Below are 19,456 nucleotides of genomic sequence, written 5' to 3' on the forward strand. Positions count from 1 at the left end.
TAGGTTTTGGAATGGGGATTAGGTTCACCAAAACTTAATACATCATTAAAAGCAAGTAAGTAAGTAAATGAACACAAATATACATTGAATAATTATGAGTGTCTAATAGACTGGGTTTAATTCAATTTTGTATACCCAAAAATAAAAATAACAATTATAATGGATAGGCAATATATTCTTTGTATCCAACTACTACTTTTATTTTTCTCATGCAATAAGATTTGTAAGATTCATCCATGTCAACATATGAAGCTTTTTATTCACTTTCCCTACATTTCTCCTGCTAGATGAGTCCTTTTCCAAAAACCCCCAGAATTCTAAGTGTTCAACCTTCTCTAGTTAATCCTTCCTGGCCAGCAGCCTGTGACTACCTAGCTACTCTTATCACTCATCCCCTCTCTAATATGCCAGTCTCGATGGCCTACTTAGATTCCTGAGTATACTTCAGGCAACTAGTCAGTTCATTTCATACTTCTGGAAGGCTTGCAAATATTTTGGAAGAGGAAAAGCCCTTTGTAGCCATGCATGTGTGGCTTACTGGTTCCTACTTCACATCAGCAGTCTTGTTGTAAACACATACATGCATTGAGGCTGAGATCTGAGACAAAATCCATGGATGTAGGCCAGACGATTTCTCTAATAGCATCTAGTTAGCCAACTGTAGTGTCATAAGCTAAGGTAACCTGCCCAGATTTAAATCAAACCACCTCTCACTGATACACCAGAACAATGGCAGTGTTAGCATTCTGCTGTACATATGTGCCAACTGTCCTTCTACCCACTCTCCACATACCTCCAACAAAAAGCCTTCTCTTTCTTTCTGTCTAGGACCTGATCCGGAGAGACATTCTGTACTACAAAGGCCGCATTGATATGGATAAATATGAGGTAGTGGACATTGAAGATGGCAGAGATGATGACTTTAATGTAAGCATGAAAAATGCCTTCAAGCTTCACAACAAGGAGACTGAGGAGATACATCTATTCTTTGCCAAGAAATTGGAGGAGAAGATACGCTGGCTCAGAGCTTTCAGAGAAGAAAGGAAAATGGTGCAGGAAGATGAAAAAATTGGTAAGTGACCTGAGAGGAGAAAGAAGAATATGGATATGAAGAACATAGAAGAGTTAAATTAATTTTCATTTTTCTAGAGGCAGAAAGACTTGTGTTGCAAACTGACATAATCCACTTTGGTGGTTTCCTATTATTAGGTTATTTTTGGCAGATAACAATAGTTTCTATTAGTCAGGGTTAAGTGATACTTAGAGGTTGATTTCCCCTACATTATCACTACTTTGTGTCCAACTCTTTGCGACCCCATGGACTGTAGCCTACCAGGCTCCTCCCTCCATGGGATTCTCCAGGCAAGAGTACTGGAATGGGTTGCCATTTCCTTCTCTGGGGGATCTTCCTGACCCAGGGATTGAACCCAGGTCTCCCGCCTTCCAGGCAGATGCTTTAACCTCTGAGCCACCAGGGAAGCCCAACTAGATGAGATTATTACACTTAAATCAAGCCTCAGCTCAATTCTCCCAAACATACAAAAGTGTATTAGCAAACAAACACAAAAGCAGTCATACAGCTTGTTCTGTAATTTCAATGAAGTCGCAACTCTGTCCTTAGATACATGACAGCATCTTCTGTGAAAAGTTTAGGTTAGTTGAGGCAGATTTGGTAATTTTGGAGAAGGGAATGGGCACCTACTCTAGTATTCTGGCCTGGAGAATTCCATGAACTATATAGAGTCCATGGGGTTGCAAAGAGTCGGACGCGGTTGACAGACTTTCACTTTCACTTTCAGCTAATTTCCTAGTCAAAGTCTGGTGACAAAATCCTCTGATTAGGCCAAAATATAGTACCCATTTTCAATCTTAAAATTCAGGCTTCTTTCTGAAGTATATATATAGGCTATAGGGTTCACTGGTGGAGAAGGCAATGGCAACCCACTCCAGTACTCTTGCCTGGAAAATCCCACGGACAGAGGAGCGTGGTAGGCTGAAGTCCATGGGGTCACGAAGAGTAGGACATGACTGAGCGACTTCACTTTCACTTTTCACTTTCATTCATTGGAGAAGGAAATGGCAACCCACTCCAGTGTTCTTGCCTGGAGAATCCCAGGGACGGGGGAGCCTGGTGGGCTGCCATCTATGGGGTTGCACAGAATCGGACTCGACTGAAGTGATTTAGCAGCAGCAGCAGCAGCAGAGTTCCCTGGATTCTTATACCCAGTTCTTGTGAAGGCTAAAGTGCCTATATGACATTTGTGGAGAAGGCACATCTTGTACAGCATTCTTTTTTATCAGTGACTAATTAGGCCTCCTGAATTAAGGCGACTGAACTGCTGGTAGTTGTGGCCTCTTGAGCAAAGACTTCTGAATTTCAATATGTTAACAAATCACTTCTTGAGTGTGTATTCCTGACTGGATCACTTTAGGTGTTAACTAAATGCCCCTATTAATGTACTGGTATATATCATTTTCTCTGTATAAAAGTATTTTAAAGTAAATTATAGAAAATATAACAGGGCCACTTGCATGATTTAAAACCAGGACCATTTGCATGATGTAGAATCACACTCAACCATACTCTTTTATTTGAAATACATTATTCTCCTTTCCAAAGGGAATATAGCGGTAGAGATACTTTTTATACTGCTTTCCAACTGTGGGATTTAGCATTTAACCCTGTGGTTTACAAAGTACTCTCTGGTCTCCTGCTCGTGGTCCTGCCTTTCTGGCATAAAAAGTACAATACAGCCAGGCTTTGAAATTCCTTGAGAAGACACCAGAATTTCTGGTGTTGCCTCACTCCTAAGGGAGGAGAATTATACCTTAAAACATCTGTATTCAAGTTGGAAAAAACTGCCTCTAAAAAAATGGGCCTACCGTTTGAGTTCTGGTACAAATATATTCTCCTGTCTGAAGTATTGGGGATTGAAATGGTCCAGAGGCAAGGAAGGATCATTAGAAAGACACTGCTTAGTCTTATCTAAGTCTTCTCAGGTTTTGGGTAGAGTACTTATTGATAATTCACTTTAAGTCCCATTGAATTCAGTTTGCTTTTAGCATTTGGGCACTGCTTTAGGACATGATGTGTAATCATTACAGAAATTCTACTGGCTGCTTGTCCTAATGGAAGACACCAACAATCTCTGACACTACCTAAATTGTTAGTGCTATTAGAGGAATTGTTTTAGTGTGCTTTTTGCAGATCCTAGATCAACTAGAAGATTCATACCATTCACTGTGGTTCCAATATATCTCACACACTATAGAAAAGCTTCCAGAAATTGCTTCCCAACAGGTCATCTTTTTAAAAATATTAAGAATTGTCTGATTATAACAGTAAGTCATTTTCTTTGAAAGCAATTTTGGGGAAAAAACACAAAAATACATGGAAAAAAACACCTAAAAATCACACATGAACATACTACCCAGAGATAAATTTTATAAATATTTTGGTATATTTCCTTCCCATCTTCTTTCCTATGTGTCTAAAAAAAAAAAAATAGAGTGCCTGAATCTTTATTTCTGTCCCCCCCCAACCTCTGCCACTTCATGACAGATATAAATTTATATCTTTGTCACTTAAAATTATATCATTAACATGTCTCTAAATCATTTACTATTTTAATCATTATGTTTATGGCTGTCATGTGGATTTACTATAATTTTTTGTTTTTTAGTTTTACTTTTTAATTATAAAATACAGTCTTAATAACCATTTAAGCACATATGGAAATATAATAAAGTTTAGCATTCTGTTCCCTTTTCTGTTGCTCCTATGCTGTGTGAGATAATCAGTATTAATTTGATGTGTTTCTTTTCATATTAATCTCAAGTTCATATAAATGTATACACATAAGACTTTATTTATAAAAATATAAATATTATACTAAAATATACAATTATACTGTACATATTACTTGCTTTCTTAAACATGATTTATCATCAGAACCACTCCAGTTGAAGAATACAGAATCTAACTATAACTCCTTGTATCAGTCAGGGTTCAATAAGAGAAGCATAACCAATAAGAGATAAATTATTATTAAGAAATATATTATAAGAATTGCATTATGTAATTGTGAAGGCTGGCTAAGCAACTCCAGGCTCCTCTGTCCATGGAATTTTCCAGGCAAGAATACTGGAATGGCATAGATTGCCTTTTTATATGTTGTTTCTTTTCTTTGCTGGCAGAATCATTTTAGTTTGATCTAATCCCATTTGTCTGCCTTTGCTTTGTTGCCAGTGCTTTTGGTATTTAAGAAATCATTGTCAGGAAGATTTTTCCCCTTTTTTCTTCTAGGAGTTTTACAATTCCAAGTCATACATTCAAGTCTTCCATCCACTTTGCATTGATTTTCATGTATGGCATAAAATAGAAGTTCAGTTTCATTCTTTTGCATGTGGATATCCAATTTTCACAAAACCATTTGTTGAAGAAACTGTCCTTTCCCCATTGTGTATTCTTGGCAGCCTTGTCAAAGATATGTTGACTGTATATGTGTGAGTTTATTTCTGGCCCTCTATCCTATTCTATTGATCTATATGTCTCTCTTTATGCCATACAATACTGTTTTAATTACTGTAGCTTCATAATATATTTTTAATCAGGAATTGTGAAGTCTCCAACTTTGCCCTTCTTTCTCAAGATTGCTTTAGCTATTATGAGTCTTTTATGATTCCACATAAATTTTAGGCTTGCTATTTCTGTTTCTGTAAAAAAAATACCATTGCCGTTTTGATAGAATTGCACTGACTCTATAGATAGCTTCAAGTCAGAATGGATATTTAACAATATTAAGCCTTCCACCACAAGAAAGGTAAACTACAAATCAATATCTGTAACAAAATCCATGGGAAAGTCCTTTGTAAATCACTGGGAAAAAAATTCAACAATACAATAAGAGGATCAGACACCATGACCAAGTGGGATTTATCAGGGATACAAGAATGGTTTAACATATGTAAATTAATTAATGTGATACACCACACTAACAAAATGAAGGGGAAGTCACATGATCATCTTTATAGATACAGGAAAGTCATGTGAAAAAATCTAACATACTCTTATGATAAAAACTATCGACAAGGTACAGAAGGAATTTACCTCAACATATAAACCATATATTGAAGGCACACAAGGCTCATCAGTTCAGTTCAGTTCAGTCGCTCAGTGGTGTCCGACTCTTTGCAACCTCATGAATCGCAGCACGCCAGGCCTCCCTGGCCATCATCAACTCACAGAATTCACTCAGACTCATGTCCATTGAATCAGTGATGCCATCCAGCCATCTCATCCTGGGTCGTCCCCTTCTCCTCCTGCCCCCAATCCCTCCCAGCATCAGAGTCTTTTCAAATGAGTCAACTTTTCGCATGAGGTGGCCAAAGTACTGGAGTTTCAGCTTTAACATCATTCCTTCCAGAGAAATCCCAGGGCTGATCTCCTTCAGAATGGACTGGTTGGATCTCCTTGCAGTCCAAGGGACTCTCAAGAGTCTTCTCCAACACCACAGTTCAAAAGCATCAATTCTTCAGCACTCAGCCTTCTTCACAGTCCAACTCTCACATCCATACATGACCACTGGAAAAACCATAGTCTTGACGAGTTGGACTTCAGTCGGCAAAGTAATGTCTCTGCTTTTGAATATGTTATCTAGGTTGGTCATAACTTTTCTTCCAAGGAGTAAGCGTCTTTTAATTTCATGGCTGCAATCACCATCTGCAGTGATTTTGGGGCCCCCAAAAATAAAGTCTGACACTGTTTCCACTGTTTCCCCATCTATTTCCCATGGAGTGATGGGACCGGATGCCATGACCCTCTTTTTCTGAATGTTGAGCTTTAAGCCAACTTTTTCACTCTCCTCTTTCACTTTCATCAAGAGGCTTTTTAGCTCCTCTTCACTTTCTGCCATAAGGGTGGTGTCATCTGCATATCTGAGGTTATTGATATTTCTCCCGGCAATCTTGATTCCAGCTTGTGTTTCTTCCAGGCCAGCATTTCTCATGATGTACTCTGCATATAAGTTAAATAAGCAGGGTGACAATATACAGCCTTGACGTACTCCTTTTCCTATTTGAAACCAGTCTGTTGTTCCATGTCCAGTTCTAACTGTTGCTTTCTGACCTGCATACAGATTTCTCAAGAGGCAGGTCAGGGGGTCTGGTATTCCCATCTCTTTCAGAATTTTCCAGTGTCTTGTGATCCACACAGTCAAAGGCTTTTAGCTAATATTATACTTAAGTGGGGGAAGCTGAAAGCTTTTTCTCTAAGATCAGGAACAAGTGATGTTTACATTTGCCACTTCTAGTTATGCAGTAGTGGAAGTCCTAGCTAGAGCAATTAGGCTTAACTAATTAATTCCTCCAAGTCAGGAAAGAGAAAGTAAAATTATTCCTGTTGCAGATAAGATCATCTTATATGTAAAAACCCTAAAGACTCCACAAACAGCTTTTACATCTAATAAATGAATTCATTTGTAGGATACAAAATCAACACACAAAAGTAAATTGTGTTTCTATGTACTAACAACAAACTATATGAAAAAGAAATCAAACAATCTCATTTACAATTGCTTCAAAAAGAATATAATAGTTAGATATAAACTTAACCAAGGAGGTAAAATACTGGTACACTGAAAACTACAAAACATTACTGAAAGAAATTAAAGAAGACACAAATAAATAGACATTCTGTGTTCTTGGAATGGAAGACAATGTTAATAACATGTTCATTTTACTAAAGTCCATCTATAGATTCAATATGCTCCTATTAAAACTCCAGTAGCATTTTTTATGGAAACAGGAAAAAAAATAATCCTAAAATTCATGGGGATCCATAGTATACCCATGAGAGAGAAGAACAAAGCTGGAGACATCACAATTCCTGATTCAAAATATATTACAAAGCTATAATAATTAAAACAGTTTGGTGCTGGCATAAAGACAAACATAGATGAATGCAATAGGATAGCGAGCTCAGAAAAACACCTACATGTATATATTCAACATATCTTCAACAAGGATTCCAAAAATACACAATTGGGAAAGATAATTTCTTCAATGAATGATGTGAAAGCTGGGTATCCACATGAAAAAGAATAAAATTGAACTCCTACTTTATGCCATACATGAAAATCAGTTCAAAGTGGCCTGAAGACTTGAACACATGACTCGAAACTGTAAAAATCCTAGACAAAAACATTCGGGAAATATTTCTTGATGTTGGTCTTGACAATGATTTTTTTGGATATGACACCAAAAACATGGACAGGAAAGCAAAAATAGAAAACATCAAACCAAAAAGACTTTGCACAGCAAAAGAAAAACACAATAGCACAAATAAGCAACCTGTTAAATGGGAGAAAATATTTTCAAACCATACATGTGCTAATTTCTAAAATATATAAGGAACTCCTACAACTCAATTAGTTAAAACCCAAAACTCAGTTAAAAATTGGGAAAGAACTTTCACAGATATTTTGATTATTTCTTTAATTACTTTTTGCCATTCAATTTTTTTCCTTCTTTTAAAACTTTCCTTAAGTCTATGTATATTTTCTGCTGTAATCTTGTTTTTTAACTCATTTTTCTTTGTAGTTTTGCTTTTGATTGTGAAATGTCTTTCCACTTTTCACCATATTTTATTCAACCACTCTCCATTTAACAAGCAGCCTCTTAACTCATGTTCTCACCTTTTTGCCCCTCTATACGTTGAAATGCATTGTTTTAGGTAAGTGTTAATATTACTCTTCCAGAAAACTTGTGCTAATTTATACATTTTAAAAAAGGTCTATGTTACTCATAACAAAATGATTTGTTTTTATGTTATAGGGTTTGAGATTTCTGAAAACCAGAAGAGGCAGGCTGCAATGACTGTGAGAAAAGTCTCTAAACAAAAAGGTAAAACTGCCTTTAACTACAACCTCCCTGACCTCACTCACTCTCATTGTGAAACTGAAAACCCATAAGCTATGTATTTGCATATTCATATGCTTATTTCCATGCTAAAGTTCACTTAGGGTCGTGGGAAATGTCCAGATTCCCAGATGTCTCTGATGATAAGTATTAAATGATCTTTAAAAGACTTAAGGCTTAAGAGTGAATAATTTAAGGTAGCCATGTCCACAGATATATCATTTGGTACAAGGAAAAAAATAGAAACTTTGTTTCTTTTATTTTCACTTAAAGTGAGAAACTAAACTTTATTAACAATTAAGAAACAGTTGGACAATAGTAAATATATGAAATTTATTAACACACACACACACACACATATATATATATATATATATTAGGGATATGCATATAACCTTCTTTCTTTGGATTGGGGGCATTTGCCAAATCATGAACCCCAAATCAGAATGGAGGACTTCAAACTGAACCTAGACAGAAGATTCAGATATTTGTTCTCTTTTTGAGTCATAAACTAAAGTATTTTAAAAAGAAAAATACCTTGGAAATCAACTTGGATATGAAATGAAGCTTTATTTTCTTATTTTCATGAACTAGAAAACATTAAAATGCTTAATTGAACAAAGGGAAGGAACTACCCTCTGTTTATTCAAGAAGCTATTCAGTACCAGTCCTTTTATATAAGTTCCTTCATTTCACTTTTATGATACCCCTGAAAAGGTAGACATTATTAGTCTCATTTTCCAGATGAAGAAACTGAGGATATTTGTCATAAATTGACTCTGAACTTAAGTCAGCTTTTTTCCAAGTCTACTGCTCCCTCCTCTCCACCTCAGGGTTCTGTTGATCCTTCAAGCTAGTTAAGAACAGCTCATTTTTTTTTTTTTTTGGTTTCACCTCAACCACTGACAGCTCTTTCTATTACTGACAGCCATTATTATTCTCCCCAGGGTAGGCAATCTTAGTGAGACTTCATTTTCCTTAGGCTCTCTTAAAGGGCTCTCTGATTCAGAATGAGTGACCATTTAAGTGATCAGATTCAAGTTGCCTGAAATTCTAGCAGTAACATAATGCACCCTTAATTATTTCCAGTGAAGTTCCTTTTTATTGAAGAGGTTTAGTGCCTGTGGATATCTGATTTCCAGTGGACCAGTGCACATAGCTTGGGCATCCAGCTAGTCATGGCCTTCCTTTTAACTTCTTATTGCTTCTTAGTCTTTGAAGATGCTCACTGACACTTTTACTCATCGTGGAAATGTGATTCATTTTAGGTAGGAAATTAAAGGCAACCACTCCTAACTCCTTGGTGGTGAAAACAGAACTGTGTTAGAAAGTAATCTGGAGTTAATTACACTAAGTCTATGATCTGTATGGATAGGAGAATCCTTTGAAGAATGTGCTTATTCATTAGAGATATGAGCCCAAACTACCTGGACAGTCTTCAAGCTACAAAGGGGCTGCTGTCCTAGTGGCCCACCTCTGTCTCCTGGAGGCTCTTTCCTCCTGAACTTCTCCATTCTGAATCCTTCCACTACACCTACCACATTGACCTTCGTAATGGGATGATATTCCTTTACCTCAACCCAAGTTCTCCCAAGTCTATCTGAGACTGGCTTATTTTTCCACTGAGAAACCTTGAAGCAGAAGAACATGCACAAGGCAACCAATTAGAAAACAGTCCTACTCGCTCATACTAAGCCTTTGTGTCATGTTCCTTCTCTGCCTTGTCTCAAGACTATCCCTTGCAAGTCCTCTCTTGTCTCCAGTATCTAAACAATTGTTCACCTGAACAGCTTTCCATCTAGTCTTCAAATAACCTTATCTAGTTTCAAACCACTGAATTCCAAAAAATTTCCTCCAATATTTCTGTTTCCATTTTCAAGGCCCTCTTAGTCCAGGACTGTGGTGACTGATATATTTGAGACTCATGGGCACTACATATGTAGAAGTGATTTTCACTACAATCCATGGGGTCACAAAAAGTCAGACACAACTGTGACTAACACACACACACACACGGGAAGATCAAGCAAATTTTCCGAGATACCTAAGAAAGCCAGCTTTCTTAATCCTTCCAATGACACCTTTCTGGAAGTGATAAGGAGCATTTTTGTTATCATTTCTCTAATTCAGATTTAATATAGATTGCAATACAATCTATAATGCCATGTGAAGTGAAGTGTTAGTCACTCAATCGTGTCTGACTCTTTGCAGCTCCATGGACTGTAGCTTGTCATGGCCCTCTGTCCATGGAATTATTCAGGTAAGAATACTAGAGTGGATAGCCATTTTCTTCTCTAGGGAATCTTCCTGACCAAGGTTTCCTGCATTGCAGGCAGATTCTTTACTGTCTGAGCCACCATGAATGTGTTAGTCACTTAGTCATGTCCAACTCTTTGTGACCCTGTGGACTATAGCCCACCAGGCTCCTCTGTCCATGGAATTCTCCAGGCAAGAATACTGGAGTGGATTGCCATTTCCTTCTCCAAGTCACATGAGCCACCATGGAAGCCCATAATGTCATGGGGCCTTATCCACTTAGTCTACTGTTCTGGGGGAGGGAAGCCTGGCTGAAGAAAAACAGAGGACAGAGCCTAGCTCCAATTGCCTTTTATACTGTCTTGAAAGTTGGCAATTAATTCCTGGTACATCAACTCATTTCAGTTAGCCATTATGGAGCTCTCTAGGGCCACAAGTACAGTCCTCATCTCCAGAGGCTTTAGGACAGGTCAAAATCAAATGAATATGTGAGAATAACTTAAATAAATGTGAAATAGAATAAAGTTTGAAAAATAAGTCTACCCTGATTTCAACACTAATAGCTACAGTAACCAAGACAGTGTGGTGTTGGTAGAATAGACATGGTAGATTATGTTAGAGAATAGAGAACCAAAAAATAGACCTACACAAATATGCCCAACCAATTTTTTGACAAAGGTACAAAAGCAATTTGGAATGGCACTGAACAACTTCAGATATGCATATGATACCACTCTAATAGCAGAAAGTGAGCTAAGGCACCTATTGATGAGGATAAAAGAGGAGAGTGAAGAATCTGGCTTAAAACTCAACATTAAAAAACTAAGATCATAGCATCCCATCCCAGGGTAGTCCCATCACTCCATGGCAAATAGAAGAGGGAAATTGGAAACAGTGACAGAGTTTACTTTCTTGGGCTCCAGAATCACTGTGGACAGTGACTGCAGCCATGAAATTAAAGGTGCTTGCTCCTTGGAAGAAAAGCTATGACAAACCTAGACAGCATAGTAAAAAACAGAGACATCACTTTGCCAACAAAGATCTTTATAGTTAAAGCTATGGTTCTTCCAGTAGCTATGTATGGATGAGAGAGTTTTACCATAAAGAATGCTGAGTGCTGAAGAACAGATGCATTCAAATTGTGGTGCTGGAGAAGACTGTTGAGAATCTCTTGGACAGCAGGGGATCAAACCAGTCAATCCTAAAGGAAATCAAGCCTGAATATTCATTGGAATTACTGATCCTGAAGCTCCAGTGCTTTGACTCCCTGATAGGAAGAGCTAACTCATTGGAAAAAACCCTGATGCTTGGAAAGATTGAAGGCAAAAGGAGAAAGGGGTGGCAGAAAATGAGGTGGTTAGATAGCATCACCAACTCAATGGACAGGAGTTTGAACAAACTCTGGGAGACAGTGAAGGACAGGAAAGCCTGGAATGCTGCAGTCCACTGGGTCACAGAGAGTCAGACATGACTTAGCAACTGAACAACAAAAACAAAGAAGAATCTCAACCTAAATTCACAACCTATAAAAAGTAACTCAGAATAGATAATGAATTTAAAGTTACAAACTTTTAAAAAACAGTAGGAGAAAATCTTCAGGATTAGGTTTAGGCAAATAATTCCTTAGAACTGACAACAAAAGCTTGAATTATAAAATCAAGTATTGGTAAAATGGACCTCATCAAAGTAGAAAATTTTGCCTTGTGTAAGACCATGTGAAGAAGATGAAAAGACAAGCTACATGCTAGGGAAAATATTTTCAAACCATGTACCTGACAAAACATTGGTATTTAGAATATATAAAGAACTCTCAAAACTCAATAGTAAAAAATAAATGAAAACAAACAAAAACAAATTACACATTCCAATTAGAAAATGGGCAAAAGACAGCTAATTCACTGAAGATGATATTTGGGTATCAGCTGAACATATGAAAAGATGTTCAGCATCATTAATCATTGAAAATATGCAAATTACAATGAGCTATCACTACATATCTTTTACAAAGGCAATAGAAAAATAAATAGTGAAAACACCTAATGTTGGCAAGGGTGTATAGAAACAGAATCATTCATACTTTGCTAGTGAGAGTGTAAAACAGTATAGCCACTGTTTTACATAATTGTTTGGCAGTTTCTTAAAACATAAAATATACAACTACAAGATGATCCAGCAATTACACATCTGGGCATTTATCCCAGAGAAGCAGAAATTTATTGTCACTTAAAAACTTCTAAACAAATGTTCATAGCAGCTTCGTTCAAAATAGACCAAACTGGAAATAACTTAGATGTCTTTCAGTGGGTGAGTAATTAAGCAAATACTGGTACTCTATATCATAGAATATTATGCATCAATAAAAAGGATCCAACTACTGGTACATGCAACAACTTGGGTGAAGTTCTAAGGAATCTTGATGATTGAGAAAAACTTTTACCTAAAGGTTACAGATGATATGATTCCATTCATATAATGTTCTTCAAATAATATAATTTGGAAATGAGGAACATACTAATGGTTGCTAGGAGTTAACGAGAGATGGGAAAATGAAAGAAGTAAGTGTGGTTATAAAAGAGTAATAAGAATAATCCTTTTGATGATAGAAATGTTGTCTCTTGACTGTGTCCTATAACAATGTTAATATCCTAGCTGTAATATTACAATATAGTTTTGCAAAATGCTATTATTGGAGAAATTAAATAAAGGGTCCAAGGCATATTTCCGTATTTTTTATTCCTGTATGTGAATTTACAATGATCTCAAAATAAAAAGCTTAATTAAAAAATTAAAATGAACACTCCCCAAACTCCCTCCGTAATATCTATATATCATTTGTGGGCCTCTGGTACTGTCATATTTTTGATACCACATTTGAAAACTGTTAGACAACATCATCAAAATGGCATAATAGTTTTTTACCTTAGTCTCTCCGAAGAACACAGATTTTGACAATTACTAGCAGCTGGGAGTGTCATTCTGAGAGTCTGAGAGCTCAGTGGAGAAGTTCCAAACAGAATAGTCTATGATTGGATGCAAAGAAGAGGCCTGTCATTAAAAACTGGAGGATGTGACTGCCCCTTTTAATGCAAAGACAGCAACACAAAGCTAGAAGGAATATGAAAAATCAAGGAAACAAGACATCATTGATGAAATGCAATAATTTCCAGAAACTGACACCCAAAGACAAGGAGATCTGTGATTTGCCTGATAAACAATTCAAAATATATTGTAGTTATTTTAAGGAAGTCCAAAGAGCTACAAGAGGGACAGTTCAACAAAATCAAGGAAACATTGTGAACAAAATAAGAAATTTAACAGAGGAAATTATAAAAAGAACCAAACAAATTATACAGCTGAAAATACAATGTATGAAATGAAAAGAATACAATACAGAGCATCAATAGCAGACTTCATCCCCCAGAAGAAAAGTATCTGTGAAGTCAAAGAAAGGTCATTTGAAATTGTTTAGTCAGACTAGGGGGGAAAAAGATGAAAAAGAATGAAGTATGCCTATGTGACTTATGGGGTAAAATTAAGATTAACAATCTACAAAATATTAGAGTCTGAGAAGGATAAGAGAAGAAGAAAGGATAACAAAGACTTTTGAAACAATGACTAGAACTTCCCAATTCTGGGTAGATATTTGGATATCCAAGTTCATGTGGCTCACTGATGTCCAAACAATTCAACCCAAAATAGTCTTCTCTAAGACACATTCTAATAAAGCTATCTAAAATTAAAGACAAAAAGAGAAGACTAAAAGTAGCAAGAGAAAAAAAATCGCATGTACATGGACACCTGCATGAGGCTATCAGCAGATTTCTCAACAGAGAATGGAATGATATTTTCAAAGTACTAAAAGAAAGTATCATCCAACCAAGAATGCTGCACCCAGAAAATAAAGGAAAGAAAAATACTTTTTCAGACCAGAAAAAAATTAAAAAGCAGAAGAGTTACTCACCACTAGACTTGACTTACAATAAATGCTGAAAGTTCTTCAAGCTGAAATGAAAGAATGCTAATTAGCAACATGAAAACCTGAAGATGAATGTACAATAGGGGCAGCAGACAATATAGCAGAGTAAAAGGACTTGAGCTCACCTCCTCTCATGAAAGCAATAGAATCAAAACTGCTGAACAATCATTAACAAAAAAGTCTTGAACACATGAAAAAATGTATTCTACAACCAAAGACAAAGAAGAAAAAAGACAGTGGCAGGGGGTGCTTTTTCAATATAATCAAATCCTATACCTGCCAGGTGGGCAACCCACAAACTTGAAAATTATTATATTGCAGAGGTTCTCTCACAGGAGTAAGAGTTCTGATCCCAACATTAGGCTCCAAAGCCTGGGGTCTGGCCACGGAAAGAGAAGCTCACAAACATTTGGCTTTGAAGGCCAATGGAGCTTGTGTCCAAGAGTTTCACAGGACTGGGGAAATCAGTGATTCCACCCTTGGAGGAATCACACATTTTATGTGCACTGGGACCCAGAGCAAAGCAGTGACTCCATAGGAGCCTAGGCCAGACCTACCTGTGAATCTAGTCTCCTAGGGAAGCAGAGGGGACAAGGACACTGGTGGTGGGAGTTCCAAGGAATATTATCCACATAAGCTCTCCCAGAAGTCATCATGTTGGCATCAAGATCTCGACCCACTCAACAGCCTGTAGGATCCAGTGCTGGGATGCCTCACGTCAAACAACCAAAATAGTGGTAACACAGCCACATCCATCTGCAGACAGGCTACCTGAATTCATCCTAAGCTAACAACCACCTATAAACACATGGCTTGACATGGCCTTGCCCACAAGTGGGACAACACCTAGCTCTGCCCACCAGGGGGCAGGCACCAGTCCCTTCCACCAGAAAACCTGTTCAGGGACCCTGGATCCACCTAACTCAACAAGATGCTGGCACAAGAAACAAGAGAAACAATCCTGCAGGCTGAGGAAAAGGGACCACAAACACAAAAATTAAGATAAAATGAGATGACAGAGAAATATGTTAAAGAAGGAACCAAATAGAAACCACAGAGAAACTAAGTGGAGATAGGCAATCTACCTGAGAAAGACTCAAGAGTAATGACAGTAAAGATGATTCAAGAAGTCAGAAAAATAATGAAGCACAGACCAAGAGAATACAATAAATGTTTATTATAGACCTGGAGACAGAAATGGTAACCTACTCCAGCATTCTTGCCTGGAAAATCCCATGGTCAGAGGAGCCTGATAGGTTACAGTTCATGGGGTTGCAAAGAGTTGGACATGACTAAGCAACTTCACTTTCACTTTCTTCTAGGAGCTTAAAAGAACAAAGATGAACAATGCAATAACTGCAATGAAAAATACACTAGAAGGAATAAATAGAATAAATGATGCAGAAGAATAGATAAGTGGGCTGGAAGATGGATTACTGGAAATCACTACTGCAAAACAGAGTAAAGAAAAAAGAATGAAAAATAATGAGAACAGCCTTAGAGACTTCTGGGATATTAAATGTACCAACATTTGTATTATAAGGGTGACAGAAGAAGATGAAGAGAGAAAAGGTTTGAGAAAATGTTTGAGGAGATAATAGCCAAACTCTTCACTAAAATGGGAAAGGACACACTTACTCAAAACCAGGAAGCACAGAGAGTCCCATACAGGATAAATCAAAAGAGGAACATGCTGAGATACACATTAATCAAAGTAATGAAAACTAAAGACAAAGAGAAAATATTAAAAAGCAACAAGGGAAAAGCAACAAATAACATACAAAGGAATTTCCATAAGCTTATCTCCTGATTGTTCAGCAGTAGATCTGCAGGCCAGAAGAGAGTGGCATGATATATTTAAAATGCTGAAAAGGAAAAAACTACAACCAAGAATACTCTACCCAGTAAGGTTCTCATTCAGATTCCACAGAGAAAACAAATGCTTTATGGGCAAAGAAATGCTAAGATAATTCAGCACCACCAAATCAGCTATACAAAAATGCCAAGGGAACTTCTCTATATGGGAAAGAAAAGGCCATAACTGGAAACAAGAAAATTATGAATGGGAAAGCTCAATGATGAAGGCAACATGCAATAAAGGTAGGCAAGCATCCATATGAAATATAATAACAAAACCAGAAACAGTGAAAAGAGAAGAGTATAAATGTAGGATATTGAAAATGCATTTGAAATTAAGAGACCGGCAACTTTAAACAATCTTGTATATACAAAGACTGCCATATCAAAACCTCATGATAAAGAGAAACCAAAAATATGTAATAGATATGAACAAAGAAAAAAGAAAGAAAAAGCAATCCAAACACTAAAGACAGACATCAAATCAGAACAGTAGAGAACAAAAAAGGAAGGGAAAGAAAAAGAACTACAGAAATTAATCCAAAATAATTAACAAAATGACAATAAAAAATACACATTAGTGATTACCTTAAATGGAAATTGTTTAAACACTCAACAAAAAGATACAGACTGGATGAATAGATAAAAAAAACAAGGCCCATATATATGCTGTCTACAAGAGACATACTTAAAATCTAGAGACACTTACAGACTGAAAATGAGAGGATGGAGAAAGATATTCCTTGCAAATGGAAATGAAAGCTGGAGTAGCGATACTCATATCAGACAAAATAGACTTTAAAATAAAAGACTGTTACAAGAGACAAAGAAGGACACTACCTAATGAACAAGGGATCAATCCAAGAAGAAGATATAACAGTTGTAAATATGAATGCACCCAACATAGGAGCACCTCAATATATAAGGCAAATTCTAGCAGCCATAAAATGAGAAATTGATAGTAACACAATAATATTAGAGGCACTTTAATGACCTATTTTCTTCAATGGACTGGTCATGTATGCAGAAAATCAGTAAGGAAACACAAGCCATATTAGACAAGATGGACTTAATGGATATTTATAGAACATTTCATTCAAAAGTAGAAGAATACACATTCTTCTCAAGTGCACATGAGAGATTCTCCAGGATTGCATTCTCTCAATTGCTATGCCATAAAAGAAGCCTCAGTATATTTAATAAAAATTTTAATTATATCAAGCCTGCATTCCAACAAAAATGCTAAGAGATTAGAAATTAGCTATAAGAAAAAACTGGAAAAAAACACAGTCACATGGAGGCTAAACAATATGTCACTAAACAACCAATGGGTCACTGAAGAAGACAAAAAGGAAATTTAAAAAAAAATACCCAGAGACAGATGAAAATGAAAACATGATGATCCAAAATCTAAAGGATGTTACAAAAGCAGTTCTAAGAATGAAGTCTATAGCAATACAATCTTACTTCAGGGGGAAAAAAATACAATCTAACCTAAACCAACAGACAAATAAGAACAAATAGTGGAATCCAATTTGGAAAATAAGAAAAATTGTCACAGTTTACAGATGACATGATATTGTACATAGACAATGCCAAAGATGCTATCCCCCCCCCCCAACACACACACACACACACACTAGAGCTTATCCATGAATTTGGTACAGTTGCAGGATACAAAATTAATACTCAGAAATCACTCACATTTCTATACATTAACCACAAAAATCAGAAAGAGGATTTAAGGGAACAATCCCATTTACCACTGCATCAAAAATAATAAAGTACCTAGGAATAAACCTACCTAAGGAGGCAAAAGCTTTTACTATGAAAACTGTAAGATACCAATGAAATAACTGAAGGTGACACAGGTCAAACTATATACTATGTTCTTGGATTGGAAGAATCAATATTGTCAAAATGACTATACTACCCAAGGCAAACTACAGATTCAATGCAATCCTTATTAAATTACCAATGACATTTTTTCAAAGAACTACAAAAAAAAAATCAAATTTACATGGAAACACAAATGACTCTATGGTGTTAAAATCATCCTGAGAAAGAAAAACGGAGCTAGAAGATTCAGTCTCCCTGATTTCAGACTATACTACAAAGGTACAGTAAGCAAAAAAAAAAAAAGTATGCTACTACAAGGACCTATTGTATAGCATGGGCAAATTTGCTCAATACTCTGTAATATCCTAATAGGAAAAGAATCAGAAATAGAATAGATACATGTATAATGGAATCATACTCCTGTACACCTAAAACTAACACAACATTGTTAGTTAACTATATTCCAATATAAAATAAAAATGTTTAAGTTATTACTAAAAAAGAGAGTGGAACTGGCACACACACACGCACACACACACACTCAGACACACACACACACACACAAACCCAGAAATATAGATCAGTGGAATAGAATTGGAAGCCAAGAAATAAACCCAAACACCTACAGTCAGTTTATCTACAATAAAGAAAGCAAGAATATACAGTGGAGAAAAGACAGTCTCTTCAATAAATGGTGCTGGGAAAATTGGACAGCTACATGTAAAAGAATGAAACTAGAATGTTCTCTAATACCACACACACAAAAAATATAAACTCAAAATGGATAAACGACCCAAATGTAAGACTGCATACTATAAAATTCTTAGAGGAAAACATAGGCAAAACATTCTTTGACATAAATTTGCAGCAATATTTTTGCATCCACCTCCTAGAGAAAATTAAAAAAATAAATAAACAAATGGGACCTAATTAAACTTAAAAGTTTTTGCACAGCAAGAGGAACCATGAACAATGAAAAGGCAACCTACAGAATGGAAGAAAATATTTGCAAAGCGACTGATAAGGGATTAATCTCCAAATATATAAACATCTCATGCTGCTCAATATCGAAAATACCAAACAACCCAATCAAAACATAGGCAGAAGATCTAGTAGATACTTCTCTAAAGAAGATATACAGATGGCCAAAAATCACATGAAAAAGATGTTCAACATCGCTTATTATTAGAGAAATGCAAATCAAAACTACAATGACAAAACTTACACTTTTCAGAATAGCCATCATCAAAAAAATCTACAAGTAATAAATGCCAGAGAGATTGTGGAGAAAGCTTTCATATTGTTGGTGGGAATGTAAACTGATACAGCCACTATGGAGAACAGTATGGAGGCTCCCTAGAACTAAGAATAGAGCTATCATATGATCCAGAAATCCCACTCTTGGGCATATATCCAGAGAAAGCCATATTTCAAAAAGACTCTTGCATTACAATATTCATTGCAGCGCTGTTTCCAATAGCTAGGACATAGAACCAATGTAAATGTCCATTGACAGATAAGTGGATAAAGAAGATGTGGTACATATATACAATGGTATATTACTCAACCATTAAAAAATGAAATAATGCTATTTGTGGTGACATGGATGGA

The 19,456-nt window shown here is 36.3% G+C and overlaps 1 protein-coding gene across 8 annotated transcripts in view; it reads left to right on the plus strand.

Moving 5' to 3' along the window:
* Window positions 1–19,456, plus strand: part of ARHGEF9 (Cdc42 guanine nucleotide exchange factor 9) — a 456,114-nt gene that overhangs the window by 426,192 nt on the left and 10,466 nt on the right. For all 8 annotated transcript variants that reach the window (XM_040266119.1, XM_040266118.1, XM_040266121.1 and 5 more), the window contains 2 exons: window positions 829–1,072; window positions 7,834–7,902. In XM_040266119.1, the coding sequence (XP_040122053.1) occupies window positions 829–1,072; window positions 7,834–7,902 (313 nt within the window). The remainder of the gene's footprint in view (window positions 1–828; window positions 1,073–7,833; window positions 7,903–19,456) is intronic.

This window comes from Oryx dammah, unplaced genomic scaffold (genome assembly GCF_014754425.2).
Source record: "Oryx dammah isolate SB20612 unplaced genomic scaffold, SCBI_Odam_1.1 HiC_scaffold_23, whole genome shotgun sequence".
Taxonomy (NCBI): Eukaryota; Metazoa; Chordata; class Mammalia; order Artiodactyla; family Bovidae; genus Oryx; species Oryx dammah.